This window comes from Cricetulus griseus, chromosome 5 (assembly GCF_003668045.3).
Source record: "Cricetulus griseus strain 17A/GY chromosome 5, alternate assembly CriGri-PICRH-1.0, whole genome shotgun sequence".
In the NCBI taxonomy this organism is placed as follows: domain Eukaryota; kingdom Metazoa; phylum Chordata; class Mammalia; order Rodentia; family Cricetidae; genus Cricetulus; species Cricetulus griseus.
The window spans coordinates 26,547,920-26,570,514 of record NC_048598.1 but is presented as its reverse complement, the minus strand read 5'-3'; the positions used below and the strand labels follow the sequence as shown (position 1 = coordinate 26,570,514).

Genomic DNA, 22,595 nt, shown 5'->3' with positions numbered 1-22,595 from the left:
GCATTCCCATTAGTGTGAACACATTCTCTTTATTTGATCTATCAATACTCACAGTTTTCTAAAAACTTAATCACCTAGATGCCTATTCCTTATAATTGACCAAATATAACTGGTCTCCATGTCCTTTCTTGGTTTTTAGTTTATTTTGAGATAGGGTCTCACTATATATAAACCAAGCCAGTCTTAAGCTCAGAGATCCTCCTGCCTCTGACAGATTCCCAAGTGTTAGGATGTGCCGCCACATTTAAGTCCTTTTCTTTCTGCTTCATTATTTTCTCTTTTCCGCTCTCAAGATCATAGTTCAGCTTGTGTCTTGGACAATGGTATCTTGCAGAATTCTGCAGACCAATATTACTAACTCTATTCTTGCCTATTCCAGCCTCTCCAAGTTTAAGTGTAAATATGTTTTCTTAATATAAATGGCTAATGTCACTTTTCTGCTTAAGACTTTAGACATTCAAATTCAACTCCACAGAGAACTAGTTAAAATTTTGGGACTCAGAAACCTACCCTTCTCATTCATCCAATGACTTGTAAATAAACAGCCTTGGAAATGATTAAGCTGTATGATTTCAGGTTGTCAAACTCCTGTAAATTTCCTGAGAAATTATTTCTTTCTTAAGAATAAGCTAGTCTTTATTGATCTTTCAGATTTGAAATTTCATTCTTATTCAGACATGTAACCTTTGTTCCTGATTTAAGGCATTACTTATAGTTCTCATGAAACCAAAATTTAAGGAAAGAATTGCTCACAAGGATACTGTTAGGGCAAAAATGTTAGTTAAGGTGTCTGGAACTCTAAGTAGACAGCATTGCTGCACCAATAGTAAGCTTTAGGGAGATGCTTACCCTGCTGGCCCTGGGGGGTCTGTGAGATGATAAACTGTGCTGGTTGCAAGTTGGTGGTTGGATGCACCAACACAAACTGTTGCAAGTTGAGATTTTGCTGTTGAAGCTGTTGCAATTGTTGAAGATCCTAAAAGCTCAGAAGCAAAACACAGATTAGAGAGATCCAGAAATGAAAGCTGGCTTAGTGGTAAGGTTCCTAGATGACGACTTCTGTCATACTAAGTAACAATGAGACAACACTTAGCATAGTCTGGCTTCCAGGACTGTGTCAGTATGTGAGCAATCCTCAGGCTTCAGGCCAGAGAGGCTCAGTTGATTGAAGAGCTTCCAAGAGCACATGGTGGAAGAAGAGAACTGGCTCCTGAGAATTGCCCTGACTCACACACACAAAAAAATAGCAAGTATCAAAACCAAAAAACCTTACGGCCTCTGCAAGCAGTTGCATTTTTGAGGGCATGATGTATATAGCATCATGACTTATGCCAAGCCAATTACCAACAGTTACTTAAAATCTGCCAGAGTAAATAAATATAGAATAAATGTCTACAATTCTAGGGTAGGTTGTTTTCAATTTTAAAACTCTATTATTGTTGTTAGTGTGTGTGTGGGGGGGGGGGGTTGCACGTGGCACACATATATGAGGAAGTCAGAAGAGAACTCTGGACTTAATTCTCTACTTCCACCTGCTAGTATTCTGAAGGCTAATTTCGGGTGTCAACTTGAATACCTCTGGAATTAACTAAAACACAAGCAGCTGGGCATCCCCATGAGGGATTTTCTTGATTGGAACATCTGACATGGAAAGACCCTTGCTAAATCTGGGCAACACTTTCTGGTGGTAGCCCATATAAAAGAACATGGAAGAAGGAAGGTTTTGCTCCTCGTCTGCCTGTTTTTACTCTCTCTGGTTAAGTTCATCTATCCTGTTGCTGAGGCATTCCTCTGCTGACATTAGAATCTACTCCTTTAATCTGAGCACTCAGGAGGCAGAGGCAGGCAGATCTCAGACCAGGCTGGTCTACAGAGTGACTTCCAGGACAGGCTCCAAAACTATTCAGAGAAACCCTGTCTCGAAAAACCAAAAGTGAATCTACTTCTTCAGGAGTCCAAGGTAGACTAAAGGCTAGCTGAGACATCCAGCGGCATGGACTGAACAACTACTGGATTCTTGGCCTTTCCTCTGACAGATAGCCATTGTTGGACTGGCCAGACCACAGCCTATAAGCTACTCTACTGCTTTTGATATGTATTTATTCTTTAAGTTCTGTTCCTTTAGATCTGGTCTAAAGAAAAACTAACATGAACTTTAAAAAGGCTTTTAAATATTTACCCCAATTTTTCTCTAAAATAAAAATTGAGAGTGCTAGATCCAAATTTCCATCAATAAATGAAAAAGATCTAATGCCTGAAATTTGATACCGGTTTATCCAATTCAATTGAGAAATCAGTGTTAGGAATAAATGATTTTATTTATCTTAATTTCAGACATGGTCTCAAAGCTCATTTACTAAAATAATTTATTTGATGAAGAAGATGATTCAAGTAAAAACACTATCTTGATAACAGACTGTCTACACAGTAATACAGATGAGTCTGATTGCATTTCAAGTATCTGGCTCTTAATACAGCTTAAATGCACTTCCCTTCTTTTGTGGGGATATAAAGACAACTGCTTAGTGCATAAAACTTCTCTATACATGTCATATATAACTTCTCACACGCCCCCTTCATTTCCTTGACATAAAGGATTTCACTTATTTTCCTTTTGGGCCCCATTCTTTATTACTTAAGTAAATTTTTGTATCTTCTAAAATGTGAAAACTGAGATCCTGTAACATTTTCCTGTGGCTCTCCATGATCCTAATCACTCCAAGCAGAAAGAGGACTTGCTGTCTTTCTTTCTCACAGAATGGCAACATTTTCTGCAGAGCACATGAAAGAGTTCTTCTTCCCTGCTATAATTAGCTCATTGAGATAAATACCATAACTCCTTGCCTCAGAAATATGCCAGCTACTTACTCAAAGAATTGTCACTTAACATAAGCATTCAGTTATCCAAATAATCATCTATGTATTTATAATATCAACTCAAATAAGCGAACAAGTGTATTATTTCTGACTCAGTGAAAAAGGATAATGCCTCCTTGATATAGAGTTCCTTGGGCTTTTGAAGACCCACAGTAACAACCAGAAGGCTAACAGTATTCAGTAACACTTTTCTATTTTATCACTTGTTTGAAGTCCCTGTGGCCTTGTGCCTCACTCACCTGTGCAATCTGTATAGGCTGAGACAAGGGGATCTGTGTCATGGGTGTGGCAGCAGAGGCTGAGATGGTGGCACCAGCAGCACTGTGCTGTTGGCTGGCAGAGTGCTGCTGCACTGCAGCAGCCAGGAGTTGGGCCTGGGCCTGGGCCTGCTGTAGTAATAACTGCTGCTGGGCTGGTGTCAAAGTGAGCTAAAATAAGAATAAACAAGGGAAGATTGAAGAAATGGGGCCTGTAATGCAAGCAAACAGGTAACTCAAGTGGTATTACATCTTCACTACACATTTTTACATTTACATTTCCACTGCCCACCAATGACAAACCACCAGTACTAGCAGAGCATTTAAATTGAAGTTGTCCCCATTTCAGACTTGAAAAATCATTTAGGCAAGAAAGGTAATTAACTGGTACACAAGAAAACAAAGAATCAATACTGACAGGATATATGAAGAAATTTACAACTAATAGCAAGAGATTAGTCAGGTGAGTAAGGGACAAACGGTTGCTGTGTATGACTAGGAAGAGAACTGATAAAGCCCAGCTGCTTCCCATTAGCTAGAATCCCCACCATATTTCACCATTTCCATTATGTCTTAAGATGTGACTAACGAACATGAGCTGCACTTCTTTGCTTACCAAATATCCCAGAAGACCTTCCCTCACCCAATCTTGAACAGCATCGGGTTTGCAACTTTACATACTCTTTCCAATTTATTAGCTCCAGGAAACAGGTGGTAAGAGCCACTCTTTTAAATGCAAATGAATATGAATGCCCAGATTTAATAAAATCTTCAAGGTACACAAACCTGGAATCTTAAGTGCCTGATACTATTTTAAGACATTAGTCTTTCTTCTGAACCCTAACAATGAAGTAAGAAATCTATTTAGAACAAACGTAAACTTTAACAGCATAGCATTTCAAAAGTAGTGAGTGTGCTGGGGCTTTCTGCGGTGATACATTCTGATCAAACAAGTATACTAATACCTATATCTCAATGAAAGGCATTCAGCAGCACAGCCTGCTTTCTAACAGGACCTAATTTATCCAAATAATTTCTGTATTAGAAACATAAGAACCAAAGCAAAACTATTCAAAAATGTAATAGTCTTCAAAATGTGTGTGTACATGTATACATTATATAATACAGGTACATATGTTAATCTCTAGTGATAGAATATTATAAATAAATGTGCAAGAACAACCATCCATTGTTCATACTAGCAAAAATTAAATTACAAAGAATGCTGAAGGTTGATATGATGTGAATTGGTTAGATTCTTTCCTATCATTCCTGACTCACTGTCTTCACAAAAGATAACACATAAGCTTTCAACATTAAAAAATTATTCCAAATAATAGCTTAGAACAGAAATCGCTAAATACTTAAAACCTTAACAGTCACGGAGGGCAATTTGTTAACCGTAAAAATAAGCAACATTTATTGAAAGCTACATGCCAAGCACTGTTTTAACAGTTTTTTTTTAAAATTAATTGCAATGGTACTTAAAATAGATATTATTAATACCTCCACTTAGAAGATGAAAATCTGAGAGATGGAGGGATAAAGTAACTAATCCTTTAGTAATTACTAAATACACAGCCAGGATATAAAACCACATGTCTTATTTTAGGACATTACAAAGTCACTTCAAGAAAATGTTGTTCTTTTAGGGTATTAGTCCATTCTTTAACTATCCTGTAATAACACCTCCAATTTTACCATGCATATGCAATACCATTTTTTAAATGTGGTTTAAAAGGTTTGCAGTTTATTCTCAACATCTACAGCTGTAACAAAAGAAATCTTATAAAGTAATGACAAAGGTAATTCTTCCAGAGCTTCTGCATCCAGGAAGGTCCTTACAGATATCATAATAGTGCCGTGCTAATACCAGAGCAGTGAACAGTTTCAATAAGATGTCAACCATTAGCAGTTCAGACACAGAGGAAGTTTATTACAATTTTCTCAATGGAAACTTACCCCAGTTATCTGTCCCCCAGCCAGCATTAGCTGGGTCTGGGGAATGGCTGACTGCATTGAAGGCTGCTGGGAAGGCTGGCTTGGTTGCTGCGAATCCCCTGATTCTTCACTAGATTTAGACTGAAGTGGAATTGGACAGGAAATAAAATATCTCAAACAGTTGGTAAAATGAAATGTACTTCTAATTCTAAAAATTCAAAGATTATTTAAAATATGTGCTATTCAATCTTTCATTTGGGAGGTTTTCTGTTTTTCTTTTCTTACATGCCTTTTTTTTTTCTACTTAAGTACTCTTACAACGTTTTAATTCCAATGCCAGAAAAATTTCAATCATAAATTTTTAAAAGAGAAACTAAAATGGTCCTCTACAAATCAACAAAAGCTTTCACAACCTCAAATCCCCAGTTCAGGCAATGAAGAGGAAAAATGATTTTCAATTCATTTCTATTGTTAGACTCTTCAAATTAACACTTTGACATATACCTTGTGGCAAATTTCAAAACTCTTCATATACTATCTTACAGCTCAATTACTTAACCCACAGAACTTTTTAATCTATATTTTAAAAGAACTCTAAATGCAGTATCTTCTACCCAAGTAATGTACAAGCTTAAAGGAAAATGATATAGACAAGAAGAATTTACAGGCCTTAAAGGGCTAGAGAGAGAAATTTTTATGCTAATTAAAACTGGTTATACAGAGTATTAAAATTCTGCATAGATTTGCATATTTTCCACCACCTGTTTGGGGGACTGCAGCAAGCTAATTAACATAAAAGCTCTGATTAATTCTGCCAGTCATTGAAAGATAATTATAGTGCAGGACAGTAAACATTCTGCACTGGAGATATAGCCTGTTTGCCAACATCTCTCTAAGGGATGTTAAGTTTACCATGGCAACCAAGGCAATTTTCTACCTCCTCTCCCTCAGAAAGGAGGGTCATATTATCTCCTTTTCTCTTGTTTCCACGTGTTACTAGGTCCATATTCCACAAGGTTTCATAGAATGTTCACCCCAAAATCTTTAGTCTTTAGCAGCACTGAAATCAGTCTTCTAGAATCCTGTTTTTCCCTCCTGACTGCTAGTTTCCTAAACACTACAATGAAAGACCGACTGAACAGTTATGGAGTTGTGTGTAAAATAAATGAGCCGTGAATCTTTTATCTGATAGCTTACAGAAGCATAAATAAATAAATAAATAACCAAAACAAACAAAACAAAAAACAAACTCCAGATTTAAGTTCCATTTTATAATTTTGATTATCCGACCAATGTCTTGCTTTTCTTTTTTCTTAAGTAAAGATTTGTTATTATTTTAAATTATGTGTATATGTGTGTCAGTGCACATATGTATTGGTTCCTACAGAGGCAAAAAGAGCGCGTCAGATGTCCCTGAGTTGTAGTTACACATGGTTCTGAGCCTCCTGCTGTGGGAACTAAACTGTGAGTTCTCTGTAAAGAGCAGTAATATGCTGCTCTTAATTACTAAATGATTACTCCAGTGCCCTTTAATATAACTTCTGTACAGATCAGAGAAGACCACTTACAATGTTACCAGTGTCTTTATTTAAATACAGGCAAGCAAAACTGAATTCTAAGAGGCTGTGACTTGCCAAAGTTCATAACAGCTAATTAATTACTGGTACAATGAGACTTTGACGCCCAAGTTCCCCGATTCTCTGTCCAGGTTTCATGAAAAATGATAAACAGAAGGATACTTAAGAAACTATTTGGTTTTAGGTTCAGTATGTATTCCTGAACTTCATTCTAAAATTCTGAAAGTGGACTTCACTTGTATTCCTCTGGCTCACACACAGTAACAGATTAAGGTAACTTTCATTAATAACAATTATTACCATCTGGGTTCAGCAATAAAAATATAGAAATAATAAAATCATTAAGTAGTAAAAATCCCAAGTAGTCCCTATTCAAAATTATGTGCTTATTATAGTAAATTATGAAAAAATTAATAGAAGATATGAATTATATGCTCATATACAGCTTACCTGAACATTTAAAGATTGAGCAGCAGCCTGCAGACTTGTCCCAGCGAGCTGGACCTAGGAGGAAAGTTATCAATGGATATAATAATCTAAAATAGTGTCATTCATCACCAGACTGCCATCAAGAAATACTTCAAATACTAAGTGTATACCACCAAGAATTAGAATTGAACATACAAATATATATTTTATGGGGTTAAAACTTTACATACTGCAGAAATGTCTTCTAAATTAGAATCATCACAAAATGAGCACTATTAAACATGCCACACGTGCACTGGGTGGGTGCTCCTTATTTAATACTCTATTTGTACTCATAGTATGCTTAGGTTCTGAAAACCTAACATATCTTCCACATTGTTTTAAAGAACACAAGAAAACAGACTATCAATATACACTGTTTTTATCATTATAAACAAATGAAATAGATAATAATCTATCCTATAAGCCATACATGAAAAAAGTCTTAATTCATATTTCAAAAGATCAAATCATAGTCATATTAAAGTAAGGGCACACATGAAATTAGAAAACTATCACTTGGAAACCGAGATAGAAACCTGATTTAGAAAAGTCATCAACACATCATCTAACTAATGGGCAAAGCAAGAATAAGGTATTTCTCCACAGATGCTGAGAATTACAAAGGGTACAACAGTAACTTCACAGGGAGGGCTACCTGGCAAGCCGACTGAATAATTAGTGCTACCAGTAATGAGACTTGCCTACTGTTGCAAGCACTGTATTTCTTATGCTGTAACCTTACCAAAGATGGGTAACTTGAATCAAAAATCTAATCATAACAAGAAAGACAAGCTCAAATTGAGGAACCTTCCTGATTTGTATTCTTATAAAAATGTTTTTAAAAGTTAAATATTTATAGCTGGGCAGTGGTGGAGCATACCTTTAATCCCAGCACTTGGGAGGCAGAGACAAGTGGATCTCAGTGAGTTCAAGGCCAGCCTGGTCTACAGCGTAAGTGCCAGGAGAGGCTCCAAAGCTACCCAGAGAAAACCCCATCTGGGGGGTGGGGGGAACCCAAACAATAAAAATTTAAAAAATTAGACATTAAATATTTACTTATTGAAGAATTTGGTTGTCTCCTAATATCTTGCAGCCCTCAAAGGTTAATAATGCCGTGAAAGTAAAGAAAGACTAAGAAGGGAGAAGAAAGATTATAAACTAGACTGGAATAAATGGAAGATTAAAATGGAATGGTGGTAGTGAAAACGAACAGCAGAGAATATGAAAGCTATTGTATAAGGATCCAGGCAACTAGCTGAACAGAGTTGCAGAAAATTATGACTCATTGCTTCATTTAAAAACAAACTTGAGGATGGTTGGTATGTGACGTCCTTCTGTTTGCTGCAAATATGTGTAGCTATCATTGGTTGATGAATATAGCTGTTTCTGCCAATAGACAGACAGAATTTAGCCAGGCAGGTAAGCTGACCAAGGACAGAGGAAGGTAATAGGCTGAGTCAGGGAAAGGCGATCTAGCTATCAGGAAGGTAGGACGCCTGGGCATTCTCCAGTAAGATAAGGCCATATGGAGATACACATATTAATAGTTATGGATCAATAATTAAGAGAGAGATAGCCAGTAAGATGCCTAAGCCACTGGCTAAACAATTATAGATATATATTAAGTCTTGGAATGGTTTTCACTAAGCAGCTGTGGCACCTGGTAGGTGAAGAGAAAACAGGTCCAGTGGGTCCCAGACTAGATGAGAAAATCGCCATTTACAGATACTTTCCTAGAATTTCACCTATTTTCAAGTAGAACAGGTCTTTTATTTGAATAGTTTTGTAGTATAATGACATTTTGATTTTGGTAATGTAAATTAAATGAACAGAACTCATGTTCTGTTTTAGACTGGGGGGAATTACATATCAGGGTAGAAAGCTAAAACTTGGTTTTTTATGGTTTTAGTGTAGTGGTAACTTACTTTTGAATGACCCTGGTTATCTACTAGCATCACTTAGCCATCAAAGATTTAAGCTCATGTTCATGCATGAACTAACTGTTTCATTATATCCCAACAAAATAATCTTTTGTTCACACAGTTGTAGAGTCAATAGCTATGCAAAAACTATTAACTCTACATGAACCACACAGCAGGATAGTTACACATGGTTTGAAATGACTGCCCTAGCATTTTACTTTATGTTCCTTTAAAAAGCATTCTCAGATATGGATGGGTGAAACAGTAGTCTACCTGGTGAAGATGTCCAAGGAAAGCCTGGGCCTGGGCTGTTGAGATTGCTCCTCCAACAGGTACAGGCTGTTTCTGAAAGTCCAGACCATTCGTTTGTGTGCCTGGAAAACAAGCAAAATAACTATTAAGAGAATTGAATTAAAATGGAGCAAAGAACTCAACCCCTAGTTACCAGCATCCACTAGGAACTTGTTTTTAATAATCACTTTTCTAAATATCTTCAAAGATAAAAGATTTGGAAAAATGGGAATAGATCATAGAAGAGGAAAGGAGACAGAAAAGAGCCAGAAGATGGAGACAAGTGCTATGAAAAGCTGTTTTCTGGAGATGAAATGGGTTTGGCACTCATGAACTCACAGCATCTGTAGTTACCTACTCAAGACATCCACAAAAGCAAACCAGCCAAAATTCTAGCACAATGCTAAGTACCATCCAGGCTCCATCCCTTAATGAGTAGCCACTGGCAGTTGAGAGAAAACCAATCTATTTTGAGGGTGTTTTCAATATGTTTCCTGTGCTGCAGTTGATGGCCCCAAACCCATACACATATGTGGAACATTAGTTGGACTTAGTGGTGATAACATAACCCCTCCAAGAGTCATGGATGGGGACACATCAGAGAATATGAAGGGAGTTGAAGGAAGAGAAAAGGGAAATGTTATACTATATAATGGCCCCCATGGACTCATATTTAAAAACTTGGTGCCGAGGTATGCCCTTGTTGAAGGAGGTATGTCATTGCGGGTGGGCGCTGAGGTTTCAAAATCCCATGCCCTCCTGTTAGCCCTTTCTGTCTCATGGTTGTGGTTGGCATCTTAGGATGTTAGCTCTCAGCTATGCTCCAGCATCATGCCTGCCTGCCTACTACCATACTCCACATCATGATGGTCACAACTCATCCTCTGAAACTATAAGTCCCCAATAAACCTCCACCCATTAAGTAGCTTTGGTTATGGTGTTTCAGCACAGCAATAAAAATAACTAAGACAAGTGACTTCTCTAAAAATGTAGGATAAATATGCAATACCAACAATGCTTAAGAAGAGGCACAAAAATAAAAAGAACCATCAACTGTAAGAGATACTGAACACACAGAAACAGTGATTGCAGCAACCAGGGTTGAAACTTGCATGGCATTTATAATGGCTTTAACTAAGAGATCATTTTTACTTTTAAACAGGATGGTAGAGACTACAAGAAAGGGTCTCTGTCATCCTACTTAGCCCTTCACTTGCACACAAGACATTCACTGGTCACTTTGTGAGGAGCAAGGATTTACTATTCATAAAAACATCTTAATGAGCAGCAGTGTGATAGTTAAGTGACCCTTTATATAAAATAGTTTAATGATTTCTTCAATATCAAAGTACAGAATATATATATATATATTTCCCTCACTTTGGTTTTGAAACAGGGTCTCACAGAGCCCAGGCTGGCCTCAAACTCATGACTCTCCTACCTTAGCTTCCCAACTGCTGGGATTAAAATGTATGCCACTCTGGCCCAGGATGATGTGGTAGACTTTGGGGAGCCCCTTTTGAGGGCCTTACCCTGCCTGGGGAGTGGAGGGGGGATGGCTAGGGGCAGGTGGGATGTTGTGGGGGAGGGGCGGGAGAGGGAGAAGGGATTGACATCTGAAGCAAGCTTGTTCCTAATTTGAACTAATAAAATAAAATAAAAATTAAAAAGAAAATGTGTGCCACCACAACCAGCTTCACTAGTTCTAAAACAAGTGCCAATGTTCACCATTACATATCCTATTTTCATAGAGTCCACCCAAATCATATACACTAATTCTACATTCAGCTTTTATGACTGATTTCCAGCAACCTGGGTACAAAAGATGGCTGCTAATAGTATCAGCATTTAACACTGTTTAATTGATACGCCTTTGCCTCTGGAGGGGATGAGATAAAGATATGGTAGTTGTACTGTAAATATTTTAATCCAAAAATATTAGGATGTGTTGGCATCTGACAAAACCTTTCTGACTGAGGAGAGACTACCTCTCCCAGGCTTAGAGAATACAAAGCATTAAAATGATTCAAATCAATTCTAGAGTGTTCATCCTGCCCTCCCATGCAATTCCTATGGAAAATCCAACAAAGGTGGGGTCTAAACCTTCCATCTTGTTTGTTTTTTATTTTTGTTGTTGTCGTCGTTTTTTTCGAACTGATGGCTTTTACACACACACACACACACACACACACACACACACACACACACACACACACGCACGTCTCCTGTCTCCAGGATCTGTGAGTATAGTACACTTTGCTTTTCTGAGTCTTCACTTATCATCCTTTTTCGTACCTATAACTGACTGTCATTGACACAAGAATAAAAGACACTCACACAATCACTCAGATATATACAGAAATTTAAGATACAAAGGTAGATAATGTCGTTAATAAGATATTTGTGACATTGTAAGATGAGAGTGAAACAAAGATATTACAGAGAAACCATTCTTGTTGAACTAGGCTAAAAAGAAAGGTGATCAGATATACACATACAGTCCCCAACTAAATTTTAGTATGAGATGTTCAGACGAAAAACCAAGTAATGCTTAGATTTGCATTCTCGGAAGAATTGGAACACTAGAAAAAAGAACCAGGAGTTTATTCATTGGGTTCTTGGCCAATGAATAATGTAAGATGATTATTATTAAACACATGATGGTCTAGAAAGCCTGAAAAAAAAAAAAAAAACACCAAAGTAGTCTAGATTGCATCAAGAAATGACAAGCCAGAGTCAAAGATTCTGTAGAAGAGAATTAACAAGCTGAATCTTTGTAATCTTGTATCCAAAGCTATTTAATAATGGGTACAGAGAAAAACAGGTTGAAGACAAACGGGCAATTAGAAAGCAAGGAGGCAGGTAATCCTTGATCCTAGTGTCCCCAAGAGCTAAGGGAAGGACAGGGTAGTTAAACTGTCAAATGCTACAGAAAATGATAAAAGCACTGAGAAACAAATTAATCTGAAGAAAACAGAAGATAATAATAAAAGTAGGAGCTGGGCGTTGGTGGCGCACGCCTTTAAGCCCAGCACTCGGGAAGCAGAGGCAGGCGGATCTCTGTGAGTTTGAGGCCAGCCTGGTCTCCAGAGCGAGTGCCAGGATAGCCTCCAAAGCCACACAGAGAGCTTAATTCTTCCAAAGGAATCGTACAACTTATCAGTTTATGGCAAGGTGAAGGAAGAGAATAGGAGGGAGCAAGTAAACCATTTAAGTGTAGCAGAAAAGACATATCACAGCTGTTGAGTGCAGACTGGGAGATGCAGTGGGTAAACCATGTACCCTCATACCTAAAGACCTTTCTTTGGCTCCCCAGAAGCCACCTAAATACTAGACATAGTTGTACATGTCCTCTGACCTCCACATGTTTGTATATACAGATAACAACAGGACTTTATTAACTTACTTCACGTTAATAAAACTGAAACTTAGAAATGGATAACTATCCAGAAAACAGAATTTATCAAGACTGACTCAAAAAAAAAAAAAAAGAAAAAAAGAAATAGAAAATACAAGAGTCCCACAACACTCAAAGAAACTGAATAAGTAGGTTAAAACAAATAAACAAAAAATGCAGAACACAGTGCCTGATAATGTTACCAAGGAATGGTTCCATTCAATGAATAATTAATAATTTACACATTTTCCCCAGAGAAGAGTAACAAAACAAAACAAGAAAACACATCCTATCTCACTTACCGCAGTCAGTATAACCTAGATACCATAACCTGGAAAAGAAAGTATGAAAGAAAAAAAATGCCAGTTTCAGAAAAATCAGAAAAAGAAAAACTATTTAAGAATAGAGAATGAAGACTGTGACAGAGATAAGTCCAAACACACCACCAGTTACAGGCATAGGCCCAGATAAAAGACACTTGCATTTTTGTGAAACTAAGAGTCCATTTTTCCCTTCAGAGCAAGCAAGGAGGGACCAACATGCAAAGGTTTTCTCCATGTCAGCAGCTCACAGCACCAAGCTCTGTCTGCAGGTACACATCTTTGCTCTCTGTGGCTCAGCTTCTTTTCCTCTTGTTCCCCATCCCGTGAATACAGAAGCAATAAATCTATACCTCTCTTTACTACAAAACTCCATTTGTACTTCTCTAACATTTGGTGGACAGCAGGGAAAATAAAACTGAGCCAACAAAAACACAATATAGATGCATTTCAAGTCTGCATGCTTGATCAAAGAAGAGAAACTCCAAGGCTATATTTGGGTGATTTCATTCATATGACAGTTAGAAAAAGGCAAAACTGAAAGGGACAAAACTGACTGACCTAGCTATATAAACAAGAGGGAAAACATAATGAAATATTCCCACTATACAACTACACAGTAACTAAGCTCAGACTGTGACTGAGTCTTTTCTAAAACCTGCCTCACATCCTCTCCCCAATATTCTGATATCCTATTACCAAGGAATCCAAGCCATAAGAGACTGATTAACCAATAACTGGAGCAAACTGGGATCATAAGGGGATATAAGGTATCAGAAACAGGGGCTTTTAAGAATCCATCTCAGAGGTTATCCCAGTTATACTTACTGCTTAAGAGTTTTTGTTTTTTAATTCAATGTGTAGGAGTGTTTCACCTGTATGGTCATGTGTACCATGTGAAACTGTACCCACAGAGGTTAGAGAAGGAGTTGGACCCCCTGGAACTCCAGGGAGCAGACCCTCACCTAGCCATGACAGGCTGCAAAAAAGACCTAGCAAGACAAATGCCCTTGGCTCAGCACATGTGCTTAATTTCTGGCCTTCTGACCTTGCAAGAGCTCCCTACTCACTAGGAGGTCAAATTACCCTCTACATGGCAAGGAACCAATCAGAAGTTAGCTGGCAGGCTCTGGACATGCTTTATGGTAAAAGTGGCATAACAGTGCCTTGCAGAGCATAACAACTGCCCTGGGAGGGATTATACACCATAACAACCAGTTGACCAATCAACACAGGATAGGTTGCCAACACCCGGAAGTGCACCAATCCTCAGACTGTTGTATACCCCTAGACACTCCCCTTACACACTCCAATAAATCCCCCGCCTCTCAGTTCCTCAGGGTCCTTCTCATTCCAGCCACCACGATGAATGAACGAATTTAATGGAGTTAACTTGTTAAATAATAAAAGACTCTTTGCTTTTGCGTTGGAGTCAGTCTCTTGGTGATTTTGAGATTCAGAATTCGGGCAAAGCAGTCATGAACTGCCATGTGAGTGCTGGGAGCCCGACTCACCTCCTCGGCAAGAGCAGCAGCACCCGCTCCTAACTGGTTCCAAACTGCAAAGTCACCTCTCCAACCCCCCCAACTAATTCTTTTAAATTAGTGCAGATTCTTAAAGAAGGGATCAAAATTTAAAACTCTATGAGAAATATTACTAATTTAATAATGAAAACCTTTGGCACAAATGTTCTCTTAACAGAGGCTGTGTCAAAATATTTAAAAGTACATATTATTCAGTAGCTTTCAAATTCCTGATCATGAGTATTATACTCAGGGATCACATAATTTTCGTTCAGTTTCAGTTTTCCTCAGATAAGTTTCCATTTCTTCGTCCCTCGTCCCTCCTGTTTAAATTCTAATCTATTTTTTAAACGAGACTCACTTTTTCCTAGGAATGAATATATATATATATAATATATATATATATATATATATATATATATATAGAAGGCATACAGCATTCTCGTTTTTCCACTCTTGTTTCTGTTCTTGTTTAATTCTTTTAGATCTGTTTTTATCTCAGCTTACACAATCATTACTTAGCAGGTAACATTAATAGTTTCCAAACAGAACAATCCTTAGAGAAATTAAACTTAGATTATAATTCATTTAGCAATTGCAATCTCTTCAGGACATAATGACAAAGAAAGCACACCCCCCCATGTCAGGGGCCCCAGATTATTTTTCTACATACGTAAAAATGCATGTTACTGCGTCAGATCCAACTTCAGAACATCAGAATCACACAAATCACAATTAATTCAGAGTAAAAATATTTGCAGAGAATGAGGACTTTTTCTTAGAAATAGTTGCAAAACTTCCCTACTTTCAATAGAACTGAAATGATTTGTTCTGAAGACCCAAGCCCTGGAAATATATATACATATTAAAAACAAGACACTATTTGTATTTTCAGATCTGAAAGGGACTGATTACATGGGCAGTACAGTTGCTTGCTTCTATCCACATTCTGTTAGGAACTCTGGGAAAATACAGGCGCACGCGTGCGTGCGTGTATTCTGAAACCTCTTTGCTCCCAGTAACAATTAATAAAATCATCTTAAAATTGGAAATGTAATCTAAATTACAGGCATTAGACCTCTATTTCCATGAAATTGGAGCCCACCTAAAATGCTGTATAATCTTTATTTACTACACTTAATGTAATGAGAACTCCATGTAATAAATACTGACAAGATGATTATTCAGCTATTCTCCTAAATCTTCACCATCACGGAGTGGGAGTGGGGAGGGGAGACACATAACTTCTTCAAAAGATAAGGCTGGCACTGGGACAAAGATGTAATCTACAACAATCCGCAGGGCTAGACACATCCCTGGGAGGCAGTTGTGTATAGAAGCAACACTGACAAGCCAAAAGGTGCAGGTGGAAGGAGGCTCAGGAAGAGAAAGTGCATAGAGAAAAGTAATGCTGACCCCCACTGCTTGAAGCAGATCACATAACTGAACACAGCCCTGAGACTTAGGCCCATGAGGGGATCCAACTTCTGGGGCCACCCAGCTATTCTTCATTGGTGTAGCGTCCCAGAACTAAGCTCCAGAGCTTTAATTGATATCCACAACTGCATGCTTAAAAGTGATTACTACCTAGGTCTTCAAAGTATACTGACTGACAAGTCCATCACAGTTGTGGCTTCCCACACTACCAAACCAACTGGGAGATACTTCAAAACAAACCAACTGGAGACACTTCAAAACAGAGCAGTACTCACCTCAGCGTAAGAACTGCAAAGTTTCTAGAAGGTGGTAGAACCTATCAACTCTACAGATTACAAAGTTAAGTAAGGACCACAAGGGCCACTGGTATGAAACCAGGGAAACCAGTAAAGAGAAGACAACTCTTTTTATTTTATTCTTTTTTTGAGACAAAGTTTTCTCTGTGTAACAGACCTGGCTGTCCTAGAACTCACTTTGTAGACCAGGCTGCTTTGAACTCACAGGCATAAGACAACTCTTAACAGATGCTGTCCAGCACCGGCTCAGCACCAGTCTAAACCAGGCAAAAGACAAGGACAAACTTCACCTGACCGTCTGCCCATACATAAAAACAGCTATCTTCAATTTTAAAGAACATGGTACCGTCATCTCTTTTCCTCTGTAATTAATTTTATTTAAATTAAAAACAATTGGGCCAGGTGTTGGTGGTGCACGCCTTTAATCCCAGCACTTGGGAGGCAGAGGCAGTTGGGTCTCTATGAGTTCAAGGCCAGACTGGTCTCCAGAGGGAGGGCCAGGATAGGCTCCAAAGCTACACAGAGAAACCCTGTCTCCGAAAAAAACAAAATAAATAAATAAATAAAAATGTATCTTATTTTACATCCTTTTTTCTTTTAATTGTATTCTTACCAATATTTTTACACCACCATATTCTAAATGTTTTATTTTGTATTTCATCTCATGCACTCTTCTAATACTCTTTATATAGTTTCTTTCACGGCTGGGCAATTTTTTCTCTTATACTTAGTTCCTTTCTTCCTTTGTACCATGTTTCCACTCTGCCCTTTGACTATATATACTTCCTGTGGTATTTTTACTTTACCTTATTTGGGGATTTTTATTACTATTGTTCATCATCCTGTCCATAACATTCTTCTCCACTCCTCTTTTCCTTATTTAACTTGTTCTCTTCTATACTTTCACACCCCTTTCCTTGGCCCTTCCCTTATCTTATTTATGTGTCCATATTTATCCTAAATAATTTTTAGTAAATTCTAAATTAATTTTCCACCGTCTAGTTTATGCTCATTGATTATAGGTTGATGGGCATTAACTGTGTTTTAAGTGTGTTTCTGTCTCTTGTACAATGTGATGTTGTTGCTACTGTATATTGTAAATTTTCTTTCTCCCCTAACTGAACGATACTGGTGACTGATTCTTCAGAACAGGCTGTACAATAAGACGCCTAAAAAAAAAACAGAAGAGATGTCCAAAACAACAGATACACAAATTACAACCCAGAAACACAAAAACTTGGAAAAAGCAAGGTAATAGTACTTCTCTAAAAAATTCATAACTCTAATAACAAATTCAAAGATATTAAAATAAGTACAATTTCAAAAGTTCAGATCAATGACTCTGAAGAAGACATAATCAAACAGACAAATACAGCCCAATCTTTGGAGAGTTGGCAACAGAGGAAAAGCTCAGCAAAACAGATGAGAAAATGAGCAGTATTGGAAAATCATTAGCATTATGTGTGGTGATATGTTATTTATGATTTATTAAAGCTAGCCTGAGAATTCAGAAAGCAAAGTCAGTCACAAACCATAGAAACCAGGCACACACCTTTCATCCCAATAGCCAGAAACTAGGAGGTGGGGGTACACCCTTTAATCCTGGTCCAAGGCCACCCAGATCTACATAAAATTACTTCAGTCCTAAAGAGAAACAGCTCACACAAAGACGATCTCAGCACCTGGGATCACACACCTTTAATTCCAGCATTAGGGAGGTGTATAAGACAGGAGCAAGGTCTCAGTATCAGGCATTCATTCTTCAGCCACATTGAGGATAGGAAGACATTCAGTTTCAGGATTCTCCAGCCATTCTGAGGAGAGGCAGCAGGATCAGCCTATTCAGCCTGAGGTAGTGGCAAAAACTAGTGACCAAAGAGGTAGTGGCTTTGCTTTTGTGACCTTCAGCTTGAAGTTTGACCTGGGTCTTTTAGTTTTCGTCTTACAAGTATGGGAGAAAAAAAAAATGGGAAAAATTCAGAAAAGAAATTGAGACTCTGAGGAAACAGAAAAAAATTATCAGAAGTGAAAACTCAATGAACCAAACTAAAAACCAGTAGAAAATATTACCAGTAGACTTAACCAAGCAGAAGAAAGATTAGGAATGGAGAACAGGACTTTAGAAACACTACATATTTAAACATCACTGTGGTGTGTAGGGCTGGGGGAGGGAGGTGGTTTGCACAATAACCCCATCCAACAACCCTGGGGAACTAGTAAGAGACCAAGCCTAGAGGGAGGAACTGAGATTACAAACTAAGGGCGCACAATCTCACCTATAAAATTATAGCAGAAAATTCCTCAAATCAAGAGCAAGAAATAGCCATTCAAATATAAAAGACATTTAGAGGATGAAATAAAAATGGAGAGAATACCACATCACAACAGATTATATTATAGTCAAATGTCTAAAATACAAAGCAAACAGTGTTTCAAATTAAAAGGGAAGATGCCAACTCACCTACAAAGGCAAAGATATCAGAATAATATCTGATATCTTGTCAGCAACCTAAAAGCCAGGGAAGGGTGGAATGACATATTTCAACTCTACAAAGTCAATTAACTGCCAGATAAGACTACTATATAGAGCAAAGCTACTCTTTAAGACAGGAAGACGTATAAGAACATTTCAGAATAAGCTCAAACTAAAACAGTCATGTCAATCAAGCCAGCATTATGTACTTAAAGGAATATTATACACAGAGAAGGAAGAAAGATACATAGTAAACCAGATTAGTGCTAGTAGGGGAGAAAGAAAAGAACAAATAATTTAATCAACCAGTGAAACAACCAATAAAATTAGTAAATCTTTCTCAGTATCAACTTACATGTAAACAAATGGCTTCAACTAATTAACAGCCTGGATGATTGGATTACAAAACCAGATTAGAGTAACTGCTGTTGCCAAGAAACATACTGGTACAATTAGATATGGACTGAGTTGGTTGTTTTACTCATTTGGTAGGGATGGCGGCCACTCAGTTCCCAAATAAAACACATGGAGACTTATTATTTATTATGAATGCCCAGTCTTAGTTTGGCTTGTTTCTAGCCAGCTCTATCCACCTTTTGCCTCTGAGTTTTTACCTTTCTCTATTTCTGTGTATCTTTTCTTTCCTCCTTATTCCATGTCTGGCTGTGTGCCTGGGTTACCTTCTTTTCTGGCTCCTTGATCTTTCTTGCTCCTTTTTTCTCTTCCCAGATTTCTCCTATTTATTCTCTCTGCCTGCCAGCCCCACCCATCCTCTCTCCTGCCTAGCTATTGACCATCAGTTCTTTATTATACCAAGGTGTTTTAGATAGTCAAAGTAACACAGCTTCACAGAATTAAACAAATGCAACATTAAAAGAATGCAACACATCTTTGCATCATTAAACAATTGTTCCCCAGCATAAATGAATATAACACATCTTAAAATGATAACCCACAACACTAGAGTTACAGGATGGAAGTCAATTAGGTGAATAAAAGTAAAAAATAAGTTTGGTGGAGCTGCTCTGAAATCTGATAAAGAAGACTTAAAGCCATAATTACAAAAAAGGCCGTGACATACTAGCTAAAGGAACATTCCATCAAGAAGATACAACTGTAAACATACATGCACCAAATATAGAAACTCCCAAGTTTATAAAATAAACACTAATGGGTATAAAAGGTCTGACAGGCCCTGACAAAACCAACGGGGGTGACTTTAAATACTCAATTATCTTTAAATAAGTTGTGCAATCTAAAAAGTCAAAATGAAACTTTAGACTTAAACTACATCAAACTACATCAAATGGTCTTAACAGATATGTACAGAATATTCCTTTCTTAGCTCAAAAAGTAAGCCTTAACAAATAAAAAAGGAACTAAAGTAATTAATTGTGTTTAACCCAATCAAAATGAAATGGAAACTACACAAGTACTTGGAAAATGAACCGTAAATTGCCTTTCTGGTTTGTTTTTAAGACAAGGCTTCTTGTAGCTCAGGATGGCCTCAAACTTGCTAAATAGCTGAGGATAACCTTTAACCCCTGCTTTCCAGCCTCCACTTCTGAAGGGTTGGGATTACAGGTGCACACCATGACATCTACATTTTTATGAGTTTGTAGTAGATCATTCAATCAACCCGAGAGGAAATTTAAAACTCCTTACTCCATCTTTGTAGTAGCCAGGAACTATCACTATCCACAACTAAATGAACTTACCAAGCATGTCATTGTGTGATCAAGGACTGATTTCTTAATTGCATGTAATTTAAATTTAAGTATCAGTTGTAGCTACTGGACACCCAAAGTTGTATGGGTTTCCTATTCATCTACCAGGCCTTACAATGGTCAAGAAGGGTTCTGTGATTATCCTTCTTTGAGCTCATTCCACTCTCTCCCTTGAAGATGCACAGCATTCTTTCCTCAGGAAGTTACAGCTCTCTTTAACTGCTTGTACCTTCCCCTTCAAATACTACCAGACACCATGAATTGAAAGAACATTTTCAGAGCTGAAATACATCCCTTTATCATCTACTTCTCCCCTGGGCAGTCCCTGCTCTGAGAGCTGCATCAACTCCCCAGCCCCACACCAACACAGGTTCTTTTTAGACTCTAGTCTTTCCTTCTTTCTTATTTCACTCCCTCACAGATCTTCTCACCCCCCACCAGCAATGGCTCATTAAATCTGACTCCCAATTTTTACTGCCAAAGCTCTATCTAAGCCAGGATGCTATATAATGGATTTAATTGAAAGAGCAGTGGAATCTAGATTTTTGCTTCAAGCAAAATGTAAAGTATTGGTTGGAAAAAAGAAATATATATATATTTTTTACTCCTGCTGGGGGAAAAAATGTGGAAAAATGACATGAAACTAAGCTGCCCTCTAAGGGAGAAGGAGAAAGTTACAATCTTGATCATCTGCCTACACATCTTCTCATTAATGTTCTACTTTTTAATTAGTCATGTCAAAAATGGACACTACTGCTGAATTGTTCAACTGGTTAATCTGTTGTCAAAAGGATGAGCTGCTTTCTCATTCATTTACGTGCCTGCCTCTGCCTCCCCACCACACCAGTGCCACCATTCTTCAAGGTTCATTTGCTTCTTCATACAGATGCACATGGATAGAACCAAGGCAAATTTCTCAATATGTAGTGGCAAGAATCTCTCAGAACAGTATGTTTTGAGTGATAGCTATCAATTAAGCACTAGAGGAAGGACTATCTGTCTTTCTCTCACAGGCATTTGATTTCTAGTAACCCATAGAACAGTGTGGTTCTCAACATTCCTAATACAGTTCCTTATGTTGTGGTGACTCCAACCATAAAATTATTTTCATTGCTGCTTCATAATTGTAATTTTGCTACTGTTATGAATCATAATGTAAAAATTTTTGGAGACAGGTTTGCCAAAGGGGTCATGACCCACAGGCTGAGAACTGCTGCCATAAAATATCCTGCTACTTAAAACTTTAATATGAAAGCACTCCAATAAATATTAGTGTTGGAATTTCTACTTTGGGGCTTGTAAAAGCACCTTTGCCAATGAAGAATGTAGTTCACACAGTAAATTATGCAATAAACACTATGCTAATATTAATAATGATAAAGGAGAAAATAATGTTAAGAAATTAGCCCAGAATCTGAAATCTGTAATGACACTGGTTTGGTTTGTTGAGAATTTCATCTAGAAGTGCTTCCAAGATGCAGGCTGAAGGCTGTTGATATCCTGTAAAAAGCCATGTGTGTGTCTGAAACCCCATCACTAAGGATGGACACAGGTAGAGCAGGAGAGCTGGCCAGCCAACCTAGCCAAAAACAAGCTTCTAGTTCAGTGAGATACCCTTCTAATTGCAACAGGGTGGGAGAAACTTAACATCCTGTTTTGACCTTTACATGCACATGTATGGGAATCCTACCTACATACACAGGTGAGAATAAAGGAATTTGGATAAATTCCAATGAAAAAGATAGTTAACTGGATACAAACTCAATGAAGGACCACAGTCAATTTCTTTAAATATTCTAGTAAGCCAATGGTAATGATGATTGAATTAAACTCTGTAAAAATGGAATTCCATAATTCTGAGAATGACTAAGTGGGAAAGATCTGGAAATCATAATATATTTTAACTTTTTTTTTTTTCAAAAAGGAATCAGAGGTACTTGGTACAACTTTCTTTTGCCTCATCTTAGCTTTTACTGTTCTTCATGCTGAAAGAAAATTGCTAACCACCACTATAATTAAATGCAACCCATTCTTCAATGGGCAACATAAACTCTACCTCCTCTAATGTCTCCCATAACTCTTTCTT

General features: G+C 37.6%; 1 protein-coding gene across 13 annotated transcripts in view; it reads right to left on the bottom strand.

The window, feature by feature from the left end:
• The window catches only part of Pou2f1 (POU class 2 homeobox 1), a 136,841-nt gene that overhangs the window by 34,768 nt on the left and 79,478 nt on the right, over nt 1-22,595 (bottom strand). For 12 of the 13 annotated variants that reach the window (XR_003485644.2, XR_003485645.2, XM_035444896.1 and 9 more), the window contains 5 exons: nt 9,319-9,419; nt 7,103-7,156; nt 5,097-5,216; nt 3,117-3,305; nt 850-976 (listed from right to left, as the gene is read on the bottom strand). Coding sequence is in view for 11 of the 13 variants with exons in the window: in XM_035444896.1 (XP_035300787.1) it covers nt 850-976; nt 3,117-3,305; nt 5,097-5,216; nt 7,103-7,156; nt 9,319-9,419 (591 nt within the window). In the remaining 2 variants the exon portion in view is untranslated. Of the gene's footprint in view, nt 1-849; nt 977-3,116; nt 3,306-5,096; nt 5,217-7,102; nt 7,157-9,318; nt 9,420-18,005; nt 18,258-22,595 lie in introns of those variants that run through there. The other variant, XM_035444895.1, reaches the window with a different exon arrangement.